Genomic DNA, 17,598 nt, shown 5'->3' with positions numbered 1-17,598 from the left:
GTCGATGCTCAAAGAGGAATGTGTGTGTTTGTGTGTGTGTGTGTGTGTCTGTAGACAAGAAAGGAATGGGTTGGCCTGAGATATAGGGGAAACAGTTCGATTTGAAGAAGTTCTGGGATTCATAAAGAGAAAAAGAAATGGCTTGAGGAAGGCATTGAAAAGTCACATTTAATAAGTGGTATAAGTGAAATTTGTTATAGATCCAGAAATGAGCTGTTATATTTGTATAGAATGCTAGAAGTAATAGAAACAAGGGAAATGAAATGGATGAGGTCATCATGCTCACAGGAATAGAGATAGAAGGGTATGATATTTTTTGTGCAGATAGAAAGAGTAAAAACAGAGGTGGATTACTATTAATGATAGAAAAGGAGTTATGTCCATACAAGGTAGAGATGCAAGAGAGAAATATTGGCAGTGGTATTGAGGAAATTTGAGAAATGAAAAAAGGCATTATGTAGGCAACATACAATGAGTGGTAATATTCAACTCCATGAAAATCACAAAGAACAGGCAAGAAGGGTGACTTGGTTGTTAAGGGTAGCAAAATTGCAGTATGAGCAGCAGTTGGCTAATGAAGCCAAAATAATGCAAGTTCAATATTGCAAAATGTAAGGTTTTAAAATTTGAGAAACAAAGATGGGCTGCAGAATTTATGCTTGGTGGGGATATATTGCTGGTGGTGGAGGAAATAAGAGATCTTGGAGTGATAGTGAATAAGGATCTGAAATTTAGGGGACACATTGCTAAAATTGTGAGGACAACACAAAGAATTCTGGGAATGATGCAGAGGACACTGACTTGTAGAAGTAAGGAGATTTTTGTTCCATTGTATAAGGCTTTGATTAGGCTACACATGGACTTCTGTGCACATATTTGGTCACCTAGTTTTCAAAAGGATGAAGAGATGTTGGAAAGGGTACTGTGGCAACTGACTAAGGTAGTTTCTGATATCCAGAATGTTGAATATGAAGAAAAGTTGAGAAGATGCAATATACAGAGTCTAGTGGATCAGAGGAAGAGGGGTGATATGACAGAGACCTACAAGTTAGTAAGGGGTTGTTATAGGATCAATGTTGGAGAGGTTTTACAGCAAACGGCGGGGGGGCATAAGGGAGAACCAGAGGACATCCCTGGAAGCTGTATAAGGAGCATATCAGGGGCATGAGAAGCAGTTTTTTTTGCATGCAGAGTTGTGAATGATTGAAATGCCTTGCCTGAGAGTGGGATGTTTGCACAGAATTTGAGTGTGTTTAAGGGTATAATGAGCAGTGTGTATGACAAATGGAGCTTCTAGGTGAGCCTATGACTCCATGAGGGGTCTTGGGATAACAATAATATTATTATTATTATTAAACAAGACCTCATGGAGTCAAAGACTCATCTAGGAGGTCCTTTTATCTCACACACATCTCATCATACCGGGTCTTAAACACATTCAAACTCCTTGCAGACACCACACTCTCAGGCAAGGCATTCCAATCATTCACAACTCTGCACGAAAAAAACCTGCCTCTCACTCCCCTACTCACACCCTCTTTATACAGTTTCCAGGGATGACCTCTGGTTCTCCCCTGATCTCCCACTATTCGCTGTAGAACTTCTCCACCATTGATCCTATAGCAACCCCTTACCAACTTGTAGGTCTCTATCATATCTCCCCTCTTCCTTCTCTCCACTAGTCTCTGCAAATTACATCTTTTCAATCTTTCCTCATACTCGACATTCCAGAGGTCAGAAACTACCTTAGTCAGTCGCCTTTGGACCCTTTCCAACATCTCCTCATCCTTCTGAAAACCAGGTGACCAAATCTGGGCACAATAGTCCATGTGTGGCCTAATCAAAGCCTTATACAATGGAACAAGAATCTCCCTACTTCTACACGTCAGTGTCCTCCTCATCATTCCCAGAAGTCTTTGTGTTGTCTTCACAATTTTGGCGATGTGACCCCTAAATTTTAGATCTTTATCCACTATCACTCCCAGATCTCTTATTTCCTCTACTTCCAACAATATATTCTTACCAAGCATAAATTCTGCATCCCATCTTTGTTTTCCAAATTTTAAAACCTTACATTTTGCAACATTGAACTCACACCCCCATTTGCTTGCCCAATCACTCAATTTATTCAAGTCTTCTTGCAAGGCCACAACATCTTCACTACTCTTTATGGTTCTTCCCAACTTTGCATCATCTGCAAACAACTGAATATCTCCATCCAAATCTTCGCCAATATCATTAATATACAAGTTAAATAGTAATGGCCCTAAAACAGATCCCTGAGGCACTCCACTAGTGACTTTCCTTTTCCTGGATATTGCACCCCCATACACAACTTGTTGATACCTATCAGATAGCCAGTCTCCAATCCAATGCACTAATCTAATATCCAACCCCAAAGTTGGATATTATAATAATATAATAATATAAACCCCAGGGAAGTCTTTCAATATGCAGCCAGCAAAAAAAAGCTTATGGTATGATGACAGTGATTATAGAAAATGGTATAAGGATAACTGGTGTGGATGATATAGTTGAAATATTAAATGAGCACTTCATAAAAATCTGTCATCCTTGTGAATGTGACATCATGAAGAGTTTTAAAGCAGTGGATGATGAGGAGGAGAGAGAGATTGTGAGAGAGAGCAACAGGTATATGTGGAATTGAGTAATCTATATGTTAATAAGGCTGTGGAACTTGATGATATATCACCATGTATTTTGAGGGAATGTGCCAGGGAGTTGACATCTGCCTTGGCATATTTGTTTAATACAAATCTTACATTTGGTCAAGTTCCACAGGAGTAGAAGGAAATCAAGATTGTACCACTTTATAGTGGTGGTTGGTAGTAGATGGCATTGGTGTAGATGATGGTAGTGTTGGTTCACCGTATTTGGTGGATTAAGTGGTGGAAACAGTGAGGTGCAGATCAGGTGCCTTCCCTCGATGAGTCGTTGGACTCCTTGGAGGCATCATGTAATAATAATAATACTAAAGTGACAGAACTCAAGCATCAAATTATAGGCCAATTTGTGTGTGTCAGGTGATGTGGTTAAAGTGTTGGAGAAGCTAGTGAGAACCTTGAGCCAGAACTGGGTTCACAACAGTGATATTATCCTTAATGACCATCGTGGATTTACAAAAAAGATGTCATGTTTTAGTAATTTACTTACTTATTACAAGATGCCTGCAGTGGACAAGGAAGATGGATACACTATAGTATGATTAGGTTTTGCAAAGACTTTTGTTAGTCAAACTAGAGCGGATGCTGTTGAATATTAAATTAGTGCACTCGATTGGAGACTGGCTATCTGAGAGATATCAGCAAATTGTATGGGGAAGCAATATCCCAGAAGAGGAAAGTCAATAGTTAATAATATTGGGAAAGATCTGAACGTTGTTTGCATCATCTGCAAACAACATTCAGTTGTTTGCAGATGATGCAAAGTTGGGATGAACTATGAGGAGTAGAGCAGATGTTGTGGCCTTACAAGAAGAGTTGAGTAGACTGAATGAATGGGTACTGGAGTGGAAATACCAGTTCAATGTTGCAAATTGTAAGGTTTTAAAATTAGAAAAACAAAGATGGGATGCAGAGTTTACACTTGGTGGGGATATATTGTGAGATTAAGGAAATAAGAGATCTTGAGGTTATGGTGGATAAGGATCTAAGATTTCATCATCAATTACTGATATGTACCATCAAGGGGTGTTCAGGTTACTATGACAGCACTACATGATTAATCTCTTATCAACAATTTCCTCCAAATCAGTCTATTCCTTGTGAGCATTCCAATATTGTCATATCTAGCATTTCGTGATTCTAAGACACTTCTGGCTGAATCAATCCACGAAGATCTTGATCTTCCTCTGGGTCTCTTTCATGACATCTTGGCATCAAACATCTGTTTTGCTAACCCTTCCTCACCCATTCTATTTAAGGGACCATGCTACCTTAGATTAACTCTGCTGACACATTCTTGAATGCTAACAATGTCAAGTTCCTTTCTGATATCTTAATTTTAATATGATTATGCCAGTGATGCCATCAGTTCACTCCTCAAAGTTTTCTCAGAACCTTCATATCTGTGGTCTCTAGTCTTTGATCAAGTGCGTTATTTCTAACCCAACTCTCAGATATAACTTAAAACTGGTTTAAACACTGTCTTGTATACTTTTCTCTGTTATTCCATATAAATTTATTCAACTGGTTCCTGACCATACCAGCTTTGCTTATTCTGTTGTCTATTTCCAACTTCAGCTTACCATTTTCACTAAAAACTGCCTATAGATGAAATATTTTTACTTGTTTTATAGATTCCATTCAGAATGCAGATGAAGTTTTCTATTCTTCTACCTAATTTCATAGTTTTGGTCTTTTTATTGCTGATTTTCATATGAAATTTGTTACAGCTGTTATTCAACTTAGAGAATCCTGGAAACTTGCACTAGATGAATTTAGGAGCATAACATAATATGCATAAAGAAAAGAGCTAAGTTTGATATCTCCAATTCTAATGCTATTTTCTTTCATAATGTGATCCATATAGATAATGAATAAGAGTGGAGATAATGTGCATCCTTGTCTTACTCCTGATTTTACATCAAACCATCTTCCTATATTCCCTTCAATTCTAACTGCTGACTGAAACTTAAATTTACTCTATACTATAAAATGATAAGCTGAAATTAGAAACGGATGTGATGTCGGCTTGAAACAGATGTAGGCTGTAACATTTTTTTGTAATGTTTTTATCAAGTTATTTGAAACGTTTTGAAACTCAGGGCTACCCTGAGTGTCGAGTCTTCAAAATTCGAGTCATCAGAATTCAAGGAGAACTGGCCTACCAGTCCGGAACACAGAGGGGGGGGGGCGTAGGCATCAGAGCCCCCTAGTATAGACTATATAAGACTATGTATTGCTCTGTATAATGTTCCCTTCACTACAAATAATTGTAATTTTTTGAAAAGCTTTTCTCTGGGAATTTTGTTATATGCCTTTTCCTGATCTACAAAACTTAAGTACAGATCCTTGTCATATTCCCATGATTTCTTAACTATTTGTCTTAAAGTGAAAACCTGAATCTCGACAACCTCTATTTTGCCTGAACCCAGCTTTTTCAAGTTTCTCTTCCACAACCTTTTTCAACCTCTTTTCTGGAACACAGTAGAGAAATTCCTCTGTAATTCTCACATTCATATTTATGCTTTTTTTTTTTTTTATAGATGGGTACTAAGAGAGTTCTACTCCAATCATTGGGAATTCAACCTCCTGACCAGTCCCTCTGAATTATGTAGTGTAACCAAAGCGAGGTCTCATTGAAACGAAGGTGTTTTTATGGCACCGTATTGTTGGGGGGGGGGGATTGTATCTGCCCGTGTGAGTGAAGTTCCTATATACTGAAAAGGACCGGTTACCATTAGGCAGGTGAGTGACAAAAGTGTCTATGTAGGACAGACTATGATTAGTTTCCATTTCCATTGTAAATTGGATTCTAGGCTGGAGACTAGTGAGGTGACATATAAAAGTATCTGATTGGGCCATGAGACCAAATAGAAAAGACATCATCAACATATCTCAACTAGATAGAATGTTTGAGAAGAGAGAGCTGAGTCAAGAGCTTGCTTTTCAAAATCTTCCATAAAAAATTGGCAATGGGGGGGGGGAGTGAGAGGGGAGACCCCACAGAGGTAGCCTCTATCTGTTTATAAACTTTGTTCTTCCAAGAGAAATAACTGGAATGGATAGCAATGGAAAAGAAGTCAGTGATAATGAGAGAGAAAATATTTTAAAAGCAGTAGGGTATCATTTAAGGGAATGTTAGTGAACAATGAGGTGATGTTAAAATGCACTAGGATATCAGTAGCATTAACTATTACATTTTCAAGGGAGCTTTTCAAATGGGAAGAATTTTTTATGTATGATGTGGTATGACTTTCACTGTTTGGATAATTTATAGCATGGAGAATCAATGGTATCTACTATGGGTTGTGTGTGTGTGTGTGTGTGTGTGTGTGTGTGTGTGAGAGGGGGGGGGGATATATGAATCTTAGGCAAGTCATATCTGGGGGGGGGGACAGCAACTAAAGTGTGAGTTTTTTTGTGACATCAGGAGGCCAGGAAGAAACTTTTTTTTGCATAGGCTTTTTAATTTCTTGATTTGCAATTTTGTGGGATCATAATCTAAAGGTCTGTAGGTGGAGCAGTCTCTAGGAATGCTATCCATTTTCTTATTGATTAACTGGCATTGAGGATAATGGTAGCACTTCCCTTGTCAGACACCAATAATGACTATGTCTAGTCTTTACTGGTCACCTGGTCTAGTCATTACTAGATTAGACCAGTATAGTCTAGTAATGATTATACTATTATCTTTACATAGTTTACTGAGGGTAATTAGCTGACAAGGAGATAGAGTTCTTTTGGGAGGCAAAGATCTAGAAAGTGAACTGGCAATGTCAAGCCTAATTGTGGGAGCTGAGTTACATATACCGCATTCACTGCTGAACATTAGGTCTAGTACTGGTACTTGTCAAGGTGCAATGGAAAAATTGTGGCCAAAACTTAGGACGCTAATGGCAGCTTCGTTAAGCCATTTAGACAACAAGTTAATTAACTACAGTATGAAGTGGCAGTGCTTGAGGAATGAGTTTAGAATCGAAAAGTCTATTGTACTTATTATTATAGCTGGCCTGTGTAGTGTAATGGTTAGGAGAAGTATTCCATGAGGTTGGCTGAAGCTGAAACAATGGCATTCTGACTTCCCAGTACAACATGCAGGCTACGAGTTCAGTCTCGCATAAGCAGGTATGTTTGTAAGGTCCACCAGAGCTTTGAATTAGAAGAAAGCTTCCAGAGTGCAGAGTGTCTTTTAAAGAAAAAAAAATGGGTAGTATATAAAAATATGATACTGTATGAGGGTCAGCATGGCTTTGTGAAGGGTTGGTCATGCCTTAGTAATTTAGTAACATTTTATAATAGAGTAACAACTGAGTTGGATAAAGGAAATATGGCTACCCAATGATTTTTCTGGATTTTGCAAAGGCATCTGACAGAATACCACATGGAACACTTTTACACAAATTAGAACAAATGGGGGATGGATATGACACTGGTTAAGTGGATAATAGGGTGGCTGCTGGACAGATATCAAAAAGTGGTATATGGAAATCGAGATGAAAACAGGTGACTAGTGGCATACCACAAGGTTCAGTACTGAGACCATCGCTGTTTAATTTGTACATAAATGATATAGGAAATAATCTGAAAGGAAATATTCAGTTGTTTGCTGATGATGCAAAATTAGGTAGAATAATCGTTAATCAAGGGGATGTGGAGAGCTTCAGGAAGATTTAAATAGGCTGTCAGTATGGGCAAAAGTTGATGGGTGTCAGTTTAATGCCGAGAAATGCAAAGTTATGCATTTTGGAATAAATAGATTACAAGCCATTTATCACATGGATGACACTGTTCTCTGGTAGACAGAGTTAAAGTTTAGAAGACATATTGCTAAGGTTGCTAAATTAGCCCAAAGATGACTTGGCTAGTGAAGAACACATTAACAAGTAGAAATAACAAAGTTGTAATTCCTCTTTATAAGGCCTTGATACACCGACAACTGGATTATTGTGCTTAAGTCTGGTCCCCTGGGTTTCTTGGGGATGAGAAAGTGGTGGAGAAGATTCAGAGGCAAGTGACCAAGATGGTGAGTGGCCCGTGGAATATTCCCTATGAGGATAGACTGAAGGTGTGTGGATTGCAGAAGTTGGTTGATAGGAAAAAAAAGAGGGGGATATGATAGAAACATTTAAGTTGCTTAAAGAATTTTGTAGGATAGATGCAGGGGAAATGTGTCAGCACTTAGTTAGAGGGGACCAGAATAAGGGATCATCCTTGGAAGTTGAATCAAGGTGTGATCAGTAGGGGTGTGAGGAGTAGATTTTTTGCTTGGAGAGTGGTGACTGAGTGGAATGGGTTGCCAGAGTCAGTTGTGAGTACTTTGTCTGTTAATGGGTTCAAGGAGAGGTATGATAGATTGTGTGGATAGATTGGGTCTCCCATGATGAGTCTTTGGAATCCACAGAGGTGTCCGTATAATAATAATAATAATAATGATATGTTTATTTTCAGGATTCTTTCTGAGTTGAACTTTCTGAAATGTTAAAGAGAATAGTATACAGTTCTGTGCTGAAAATCATTAAGAGCTCAGACTGTAATGAGTTTTGGCTGCATTGATAGCAGAGAGAGACTGTGATCTGTTCACATAGCACAGCAAAACTGGCACGCTTGTAGATATGGAAGGTTATTTTGGATTTGAACTTGACTTTTAATTTAATGCAAGTAAATAAAATTCCAGTATCCTGACATCTTTTAAGAAAGGCCAGCCAGTTTAATTGTTCAACTTCTTTATATATTTCTTCTATCCAGTTCTCCTTTGCTTTTTTTTTTTAGTAGAGTCAATGCCTCAGTAATTAGGTCTCTAATAAACTAGTCTCAGTGTACTTCACTGATTGTAGCTTCTTGTACTTGTGGTAGTGTTGCCAAAGTCTTTCCATTCATAATTAAGTTTCTCTTTCACTCTTGTAGCTTGAATACAATTTTAAAATATACAATACTAATATCAGATATGGGTGTTAGTAAAGCATAAAGAGGGCGCTAGTGGGTCAAGTGCTACGGACGTGTTTTGAAGAGCTCCTGATTCAGATAAGTTTTACTAGGAATAATTAAGTATATATGCGTAATTGTTTAAGTAAGAGCGGCTGTAAACGTTGTACGCTACAGATATTATTAGTGTGGGGTTTTTTTTCTTGCTTAAACTAAATACGAAAACGTTAATATTAGACCTAGTAACCTGCAGAGAAAAAAAAAAAATGGCGGCGGCATTGTCATTCCATGATTTTAATTTGGATTTCAGTCGGTTCGTTAAGTGTGAGGTCTGTTATATGTATTCCTTCGATTACATAAATGATTTGTGGATGTTTAGTGTGGATGGAAGAAGGGTGTGTGCGAAATGTGACCTGAACGAGGAACTGATGAATGCGAATATGAAGTTGATGACAGAAAGTGCTAGTACCGATTGTGTCGCGAGTGCACGTTTGAAAGAGAAGGATGGTGGGATAGACAGGCGAAAAAATGCTAAAAAATCAGGAAAAAAGAAAAAGAGCGATTTGACAACCGTAATGGATGTTAAAAGGGACGAAAGTGAGGCGGAAAGAAACGAAATTGAGAGAACGAATGAAAGTAGAAATGGCGTGATGCAGAAATCGCAAGTAAAAAAAATCGAAAGAAGGAATAATAGCGAAAAAAGAATGACTGATGGCGAAAATTGGACGCATGTTGGAACAAAAGTACTGAACCAAAGAAAGATGAATGACAGTAAAAGTGAGAAGAATGATAGCGAAAGTTGGACGCATGTTAGTCCGAAAGTACGGAAACAAAGAAAGATATGTGAGAGTGAAAGTGAGAAGAATGATAGTGAAAGTTGGACGTATGTTGGACCGAAAGTACGGAAACAAAGAAGGATGAATGAGAGGGAAAGTGAGAAGAGGGGGTCGAGAGTTAGAAAGTTAGAAAGATTTAATGATAGAGTGAATGTGTCGCGAGGTTCGGAAGGTGAATTGGATTGGATGAAGTAAGAAATGAAATGGATGCGGAATGAAATTAAGAGAATTCAGGTCAAAACTATTAAAATAAATCATGATGGCATGAAAGAGTTAACAAAAGATGAGCGAGTGGCATTGTATGGCGACTCCTTTTATTAAAGGTGTGCTAGAGGATAAAATGCAGAAGGTATGTTTTCCAGGCGGTAAAATGAGTAGAGTGATTGAGGCATTGAATATGAGGCGGGAACGAGCAAAAGAGTTAATTGTATTAATTGGTACAAATGATTTGAGAGAGAACAAAGAGCATGTCAAAATGAATGTCAGGAGACTGCTTGGAAAGATAAAGGAGAATAGTGTGACAGGAAGGGTGGTCAGTGTGTTGCCTAGGTATGACTGTGGTGAAATGAGGTGGAGAGCAAGGATTATGAATGATATTCTGGCTGAAATGTGTGAGGAGATGGGAGTACAGTTTGTTAATGTGTGGAATAAGTTTGAGGGATGAAGTGAGCTGCATGGGAGCGATGGACTGCATTTGAGTGGTTATGGTGTGAGTCGCTTGGAGAGACTGCTGCTGGAAAGTGGAGAAGTGAATAGAGAGAATGAATCAGATCGAGATTAAAGGAGTGGAAATGAATGGGGAGTGAGTGGTATGAGTATAGAAAATGAGAGACTGGGTGTGCAAGAGGAGCAGGGAAACGGGGAGGCTCAGGGTGGACAGGGATACACATCATGAGAAAGGTGGATGCTGCAAGAGAGCATGTGTAGGCAGGAAAGTAATGGGATGATCAGGGATCAAAAGGAAACAGATGGAATTGCAAAGGGTTCTAAAATGAAGAAGCAGAAAGGGAAATGGCCCCAGTCCAGCATGGAGAGATCACATCGAGTGAGTGGTATCAGTGGAACTAGCTGTAGATCCAGAAATGAGTTGTTTTGTTTGTATACCAATGCTAGAAGTATAAGAAACAAGGCGGATGAAATGGTTGCACTAATTGCGTCTGTGCACCCAGAGATTGTTGGAATAAGTGAGACATGGTTAGATGAGGATGACATCCTGACAGGAATAGAGATGGAAAGGTAATGATGTGTTTCGTGAGGATAGAAGGGGTAAAAAGGGAGGAGGAGTGCTATTGATGATAGAGAAAGAGTTATGTCCATACAAGGTAGAGATGCAAGAGGGAAATGGGGCCAGTGGTTTTGAGGCAGTATGGTGTGAGATAGAGGTGAATAGAATCAAATACTTGGTGGGATGTTGTTATAGACCTGGTAATGTGGATGGCGGTGATAGTGAAATGTATAGTCAAATAAGCCAAGCAAATAAGAAAAGGGTGATCATTATGGGTGATTTTAATTATGGCAATATAGACTGGAATGAAGAGATAACCACTGGAAGTAAAGAAAATGAGTTTCTTGAGTTTTTGAGGGATAACTACCTCAGACAATATGTAACAGAGGGCACAAGAGGATTAAGGGTCTTGGACTTGGTCATCTCATCGGAGGATGTAATTATCAATGAAGTATCAAATCATCCACCAATTGGTGAAAGTGACCATGAGGTGATTACTTGGATGGTTGCCAGCAGTGCAAGGACCCCTGTGAAAAAAGGGTATATGTGGAACTACAAGGGGGTGATTATGAAGAGCTCAGGAGACAGCTTGCAGGTGTAGCATGGAATGAGGAGTTAGCTGGAAAAGAGATCAATGCAGCTTGGGGGATTTTCGAAAAATATTTAGTGGATGCAATGTCTAAATGTATACCACGGGTGAGAAGGTTAAATAAGGTAGGTGTGAGATGGATGAATAAAGAGATTAAGCATGCAATACAGAGAAAAAGGGCATTGTGGAGGCAGCATAAGAGAAGTGGAAGTAACCAATTTCATGAGTCTACAAAGACCAGGCAAGGAGGGTGACTTGGTTGGTGAGAGTAGCTAAAGAGAGGTATGAACAGCAGTTAGCTAATGAAGCTAAAAAGAATCCTAGGGAGTTCTTTCGATATGTAGCCAGCAAAAGAAAGAATGATTATGGAAGGATGACATTGATTGGAGGAAATGGTATAAAGACAGCTGTTGCAGAATGTGTGGTGGAGATACTTAATGAGCAGTTCATAAAGATCTTTCAATCTTGTGAATGTGACTTCATGGAGAGATTAAGAGCAGTTGATGATGGGGAGGAGAGACTGACTGTAAGTGAGCAAAAGGTGTTTGGGGAGTTGAGTAAACTAGATGTAAATAAGGCTGTGGGACTTCATAATATATCACCGCGTATTCTGAAGGAATGTGCCAGAGAGTTGACACCTGCCATGACATATTTTTTTAATACGAGTCTTGCACTTGATCAAGTTCCTAAAGAGTGGAAGGAGGGCAAAATTGTGCCACTTCATAAAGGAGGTGATCGAACTCAAGCATCAAGGTGGTTAAGTTGTTGGAGAAGCTTGTGAGAACTAGGATCCAGAGTTGGGTTGACAACAATGGTATAATCTTTGATGGACAGCATGGATTTGCTAAAGGGAGGTCGTGTTTTAGTAATCTACTTACGTATTACAATAAAGTGACTGCTTCCTTGGACAGAGGAGAAGGATGCACAATAATATACTTGGATTTCGCAAAAGCTTTTGATAGAGTACCTCATGATAAGTTGACAGTCAAACTAGAGCAGATGGGGTTGGATATTAGATTAGTGCATTGGATTGGAGACTGGCTATCTGATAGGTATCAACAAGTTGTGTATGGGATGTGCAATATCCAGGAAAAGGAAAGTCACTAGTGGATTGCCTCAGGGATCTGTTTTAGGGCCATTACTATTTAACTTGTATATTAATGATATTGGCGAAGATTTGGATGGAGATATTCAGTTGTTTGCAGATGATGCAAAGTTGGGATGAACCATAAAGAGTAGTGAAGATGTTGTGGCCTTGCAAGAAGACTTGAATAAATTGAGTGATTGGGCAAGCAAATGGGGATGCGAGTTCAATGTTGCAAAATGTAAGGTTTTAAAATTTGGAAAACAAAGATGGGATGCAGAATTTATGCTTGGTGAGAATATATTGTTGGAAGTAGAGGAAATAAGAGATCTGGGAGTGATAGTGGATAAGGATCTAAAATTTAGGGGACACATCGCCAAAATTGTGAAGACAACACAAAGACTTCTAGGAATGATGCAGAGGACACTGACATGTAGGGAGAAGTAGGGAGATTCTTGTTCCATTGTATAAGGCTTTGATTAGGCCACACATGGACTATTGTGCCCAGATTTGGTCACCGGGTTTTCAGAAAGATGAAGAGATGTTGGAAAGGGTCCAAAGGCGACTGACTAAGGTAGTTTCTGACCTCTGGAATGTCGAGTACGAGGAAAGATTGAAAAGATGTAATTTGCAGAGTCTAGTGGAGAGAAGGAAGAGGGGAGATATGATAGAGACCTACAAGTTGGTAAGGGGTTGTTATAGGATCAATGGTGGAGAAGTTCTACAGAGAATAGTGGGAGATCAGGGGAGAACCAGAGGTCATCCCTGGAAACTGTATAAAGAGGGTGTGAGTAGGGGAGTGAGAGGCAGGTTTTTTCCGTGCAGAGTTGTGAATGATTGGAATGCCTTGCCTGAGAGTGTGGTGTCTGCAAGGAGTTTGAATGTGTTTAAGACCCGGTATGATGAGATGTGTGTGAGATAAAAGGACCTCCTAGATGAGTCTTTGACTCCATGAGGTCTTGTTTAATAATAATAATAATTTAGATGTTGGCCTTAGGCAATCTATCAAAGACCATATCAAGTAAAGTTGTTATTTCTGAAATATGTCTTCTCAGTAGCATTGTCATAACAATGAACAAATGCTATTTTTAAGAAGCACTTGTTTGGAATTACAGATAAAAGGAAAGCAAGGAAAGTAAGTTTCCCTACCACTCTCATTGGTTTCAAAAGTAGAAATAAAATCCCTTATTGTTTAAAAATCTTATCATTTCAACTTCAAGGTGGTTTACAAGGATATTACAGTGTGAGAAAGTACTGAACACTGAACTGCATTTCAAAATACTACTCATAACCAGAAAATATGGGAGAGCACAAAATACTAGTGTCAAATGCAATTATTGTGCTGGTCATTATAATGTATTAACTTAGAAGTTCTAATCCTCATTAATTCTGTATATTAATTCAGAATTTCACATATAAGGTGGAAATATTATCAGTCCTGTCATAATCTGAATATAATAGATTATAATTTAAAATGTGTCTTACTTTTAACAAATTCTTCTGCAACAGCAATATTTCCAATTTTTGGTTTTGTGCTGATTCCAACTAATGTATCACCTACACTAAAAGAAAAAGAAATGAATAGATTTAAAAATTCTATAGGCAACCAAAATGAAATAAATATTTAAATGTTGATTATAAGATACAATTATAATTTATATACATAAAGAGATAGAGAGTCTGTGTACATACAATGCTTGGAAAGAAGTCAACGGACACTATACTATGAGGAACAAACAGCCATGGTGCCCACCTTAATAAGATATAGTATCTCCTTTCACTGTGATGGCTGTAAAAATCCTATAGGACAAACTTTACACAAGCATATGCTAAACATCAATAGGAATTTTGGACCATTCTTCCTATAGGCATGTAATGAGGTCCTGGACTGTTGTGGGGCAGATGTCCCTTAACTTCACCTAACACTCCAGGGTTGAGATCAGGGATCTGTGGAGGCCAGTCAAGTGTGGTGATATTCATGTCCACCACAAACCACACAATTACAGCAGCAGCAGCTTTATGACACGGTGCACTGTATTGGTGAAAAGACAATGGTCAGGTCTATAGAAATGTCGCAAAGTATTCAACTATCTAGAATGTTCAGAGATCTCTCAGAGTTCAATGTTTGTGGCACCACAAGCAGAGTTCCAAGCCCAAATCAGGAAACACAGGATCATATCATCATACTGCCACCTTCGAATTTCATAGCTGAGGTTACACACTCTGGTAATAGACATTCAATGGATATCTCCAAACCTATACCAATCCATCTACTCAGTAGAGGGTCTAACATGATTTGTCACTCCATAACACATCTTTCCAAGCTTCCACATCCCACTGTACATGCTCTTTGCATATTGCACTCTTACCATAGAAATCCATTGTAAGCCTCGGTTCTGAATATTTCTGTGCAGATTCGTGTTCCAGTCAATGCATTCAATGTATCGGCCAATGGATGGCAATTTTAACATATTATCCTTTGTATCACCCTATGTTCAGTGAGAGTGGTGGGTCATCCAGTTACAGTTCTCTGTCTACATCTTCATCTCAGTATGGTATCACTGATTGTTGACCTAGTATGGCTCAATTTGTCAACAATTTGCTGAATAGATAAGCTGTAACATGGCATCCCATCACAATGCCTCTTTCAAATCCGGTCAGTTCCCTTCTCGGAGCCATTTTACCCAGACACAGTTCGACTGACTTAGGAGCATCATATTCTTGGTATTGCATTCATATTCATCATATTTCTCTTGCTGTTTAACTTGTCTGTAAATGTTCTTGTGTAGAGGCTTAAGTGCTGTGAGGACATTATGTTGGAGGTTTAATGGATTTTTTACAACACTCAAAAAAAGAATTAAAATAGAATTTAATACTTCCTATATTTCATCCTAGTCACTAGGACATCTACGGGGATTACAAAAACAATTAATGTAACATGCACACAAAAACTTACAATACTAAACCCAACCACGTGGGTGACACTAAAGTCCTATCTAGGTGGAGCGTCCTCTAAGGGCGGTAGTAGGTGGCCTGGAATGTAAGGTGGGACCTCTGGTGATGAGTGTTTCCCAAATCTTCGGAAGCTTAATGCAACCGTATTTGTTAAGATTTGGTTGGTTTCTGAGAGCTGCTGCTGCTTCTAAGAAAAGTCTCTCTTTCTTGAATTTGCTGTGGTGGAGCATGGTGGTTTTCTTCCATGATACTCTGTGGGTGGTGTCCAAAACATGGTCAGCCAAGCCTGAATGGCCCTTAACTGACACTTTATCTCTCTTAGAAAACGTTTTCCCCTCTGACATCTTAGATCTCTTTTCCTTTGCCATCAACTCTGGGTATTTCTCTTGGAATAACAAAATCTACAAGCAGATAGAGGGAATCGCCATGGGTTCCCCCCCCCTCTCACCCCCCTTGCCAATTTCTATATGGAAGATTTCGAAAAACGAGCCATAGGCTCAGCCCCACTCAAACCTTCTATCTGGCTAAGATATGTAGATGATGTGTTCTCTATTTGGCCTCATGGCCCAGACACATTAGACTCCTTCCTCGGTCATCTCAATAGCTTACATCCAAGAATCCAGTTTACTATGGAAAAGGAAAAGAACAATTGTTTACCCTTCCTAGACACCTTAGTCACGTGCCTGCCTAATGATACACTTGCCTTCACTGTATACAGAAAACCCACACACACAGGCAGATACATTCACAAACTCTCCCACCCAGAACTTTCCTCTCCAATGGCTACAGTGAACACAGTATCAAAAAAATAATCAATTCCTCCCCCATTCCCCGTCCCTCTCGATAACAAGAATTTAAAAATGCCATCACCATACCCTACATCCGAGGCACTTCGGAAAAAATAGCCAAGATACTAAAAAAGTATAACCTACATACAGCATATAAGCCCTACTGCAAACTTGCTACCCTTATCCGTTCTACGAAAGATCAGCTCCCTCCTCTCTCTCTGCCTGGAGTTTACAAAGTACCCTGTTCCTGTAAGCTTGCGTACTTTGGACAGACAGGCAGATCAGCATCCATCCGCCTGGAGGAACACAAGTCGTACATCGTTAAACACAACTATGGCCATTCAGGCTTGGCTGACCATGTTTTGGACACCACCCACAGAGTATCATGGAAGAAAACCACCATGCTCCACCACAGCAAATTCAAGAAAGAGAGACTTTTCTTAGAAGCAGCAGCAGCTCTCAGAAACCAACCAAATCTTAACAAATACGGTTGCATTAAGCTTCCGAAGATTTGGGAAACACTCATCACCAGAGGTCCCACCTTACATTCCAGGCCACCTACTACCGCCCTTAGAGGGCGCTCCACCTAAATAGGACTTTAGTGTCACCCACGTGGGTGGGCTTAGTATTGTAAGTTTTTGTGTGCATGTTACATTAATTGTTTTTGTAATCCCCGTAGATGTCCTAGTGACTAGGATGAAGTATAGGAAGTATTAAATTCTATTTTAATTCTTTTTGAGTGTTGTAAAAAATCCATTAAACCTCCAACATAATTGTCTGTAAATGATATTTCATGTGGACTGACTGGGGATCTTCAGTTGTTTGCTGATGATGCAAAGTTGGGAAGAATTATAAGTAGCACGGCTGATGTTAATTCCCTCCAAAAATAAAGAGCTGACCTTTATCTAGTCTCTTTGGACTAAAGATTGGCCAGTCTCATAATGAGGTAGAGGATTTTTCACCTAGAGACTCAGGGGTTTTTGTCACTCAGAACAGGCAAACCGGCCCATGAACATGCAAGGAACTATAATGCATTCAAAAATACATACCTAAAAATCCCTCAATGGGAAGGCTCAGCCTGTCCTAAGGGATAGATAAGGAAAACTGATGAATCCCACACGACGACAAAAACATATATATCAGCCCCACACAAGCGGTTTCAAGATATTTGACATGACAGTGCTGTGTTTCAAGTAAGTAACCTTTGGCATGGGATATCAAACCTGACAGGTTCTATCCTTCTTGCAAAAGGCATCATGAAAGATGTAATCAGGAAAGGTGAGATGATATTGTAGAGGGTGCCAGTTTGTGGTTCAGTGATAAACAGAGTTATCACTGAAACAGATATGGGGTTTGGATGACTATAGGTGGGGTGCAGATCACTGATACTGGAATGAAGACCCCTGATATTAATGAAGTCAATATGGAAGATCTGTTTTTATTGTGAGGAATTCTGAGGTGTTGAATTTTTTGGGATGTATTTTTTATTTTTTTATTTTTTTGCAGTTTTTTGAG

General features: G+C 39.1%; 1 protein-coding gene across 3 annotated transcripts in view; it reads right to left on the bottom strand.

Annotated features, from left to right (window-relative positions):
- LOC150106608 (endosome/lysosome-associated apoptosis and autophagy regulator family member 2-like) overlaps positions 1-17,598 on the bottom strand; it is a 594,368-nt gene that overhangs the window by 184,571 nt on the left and 392,199 nt on the right. For all 3 annotated transcript variants that reach the window (XM_090392568.1, XM_090392569.1, XM_090392567.1), the window contains one exon: positions 13,826-13,902. In XM_090392568.1, the coding sequence (XP_090248694.1) occupies positions 13,826-13,902 (77 nt within the window). The remainder of the gene's footprint in view (positions 1-13,825; positions 13,903-17,598) is intronic.

This window comes from Typopeltis vanoorti, chromosome 5 (assembly GCF_054136105.1).
Source record: "Typopeltis vanoorti isolate ZY-2024b chromosome 5, IOZ_Tvanoo_1.0, whole genome shotgun sequence".
Taxonomy (NCBI): Eukaryota; Metazoa; Arthropoda; class Arachnida; order Uropygi; family Thelyphonidae; genus Typopeltis; species Typopeltis vanoorti.
Note: the sequence above shows the minus strand (reverse complement) of the source record. Positions and strands in the feature narration are given on the sequence as shown.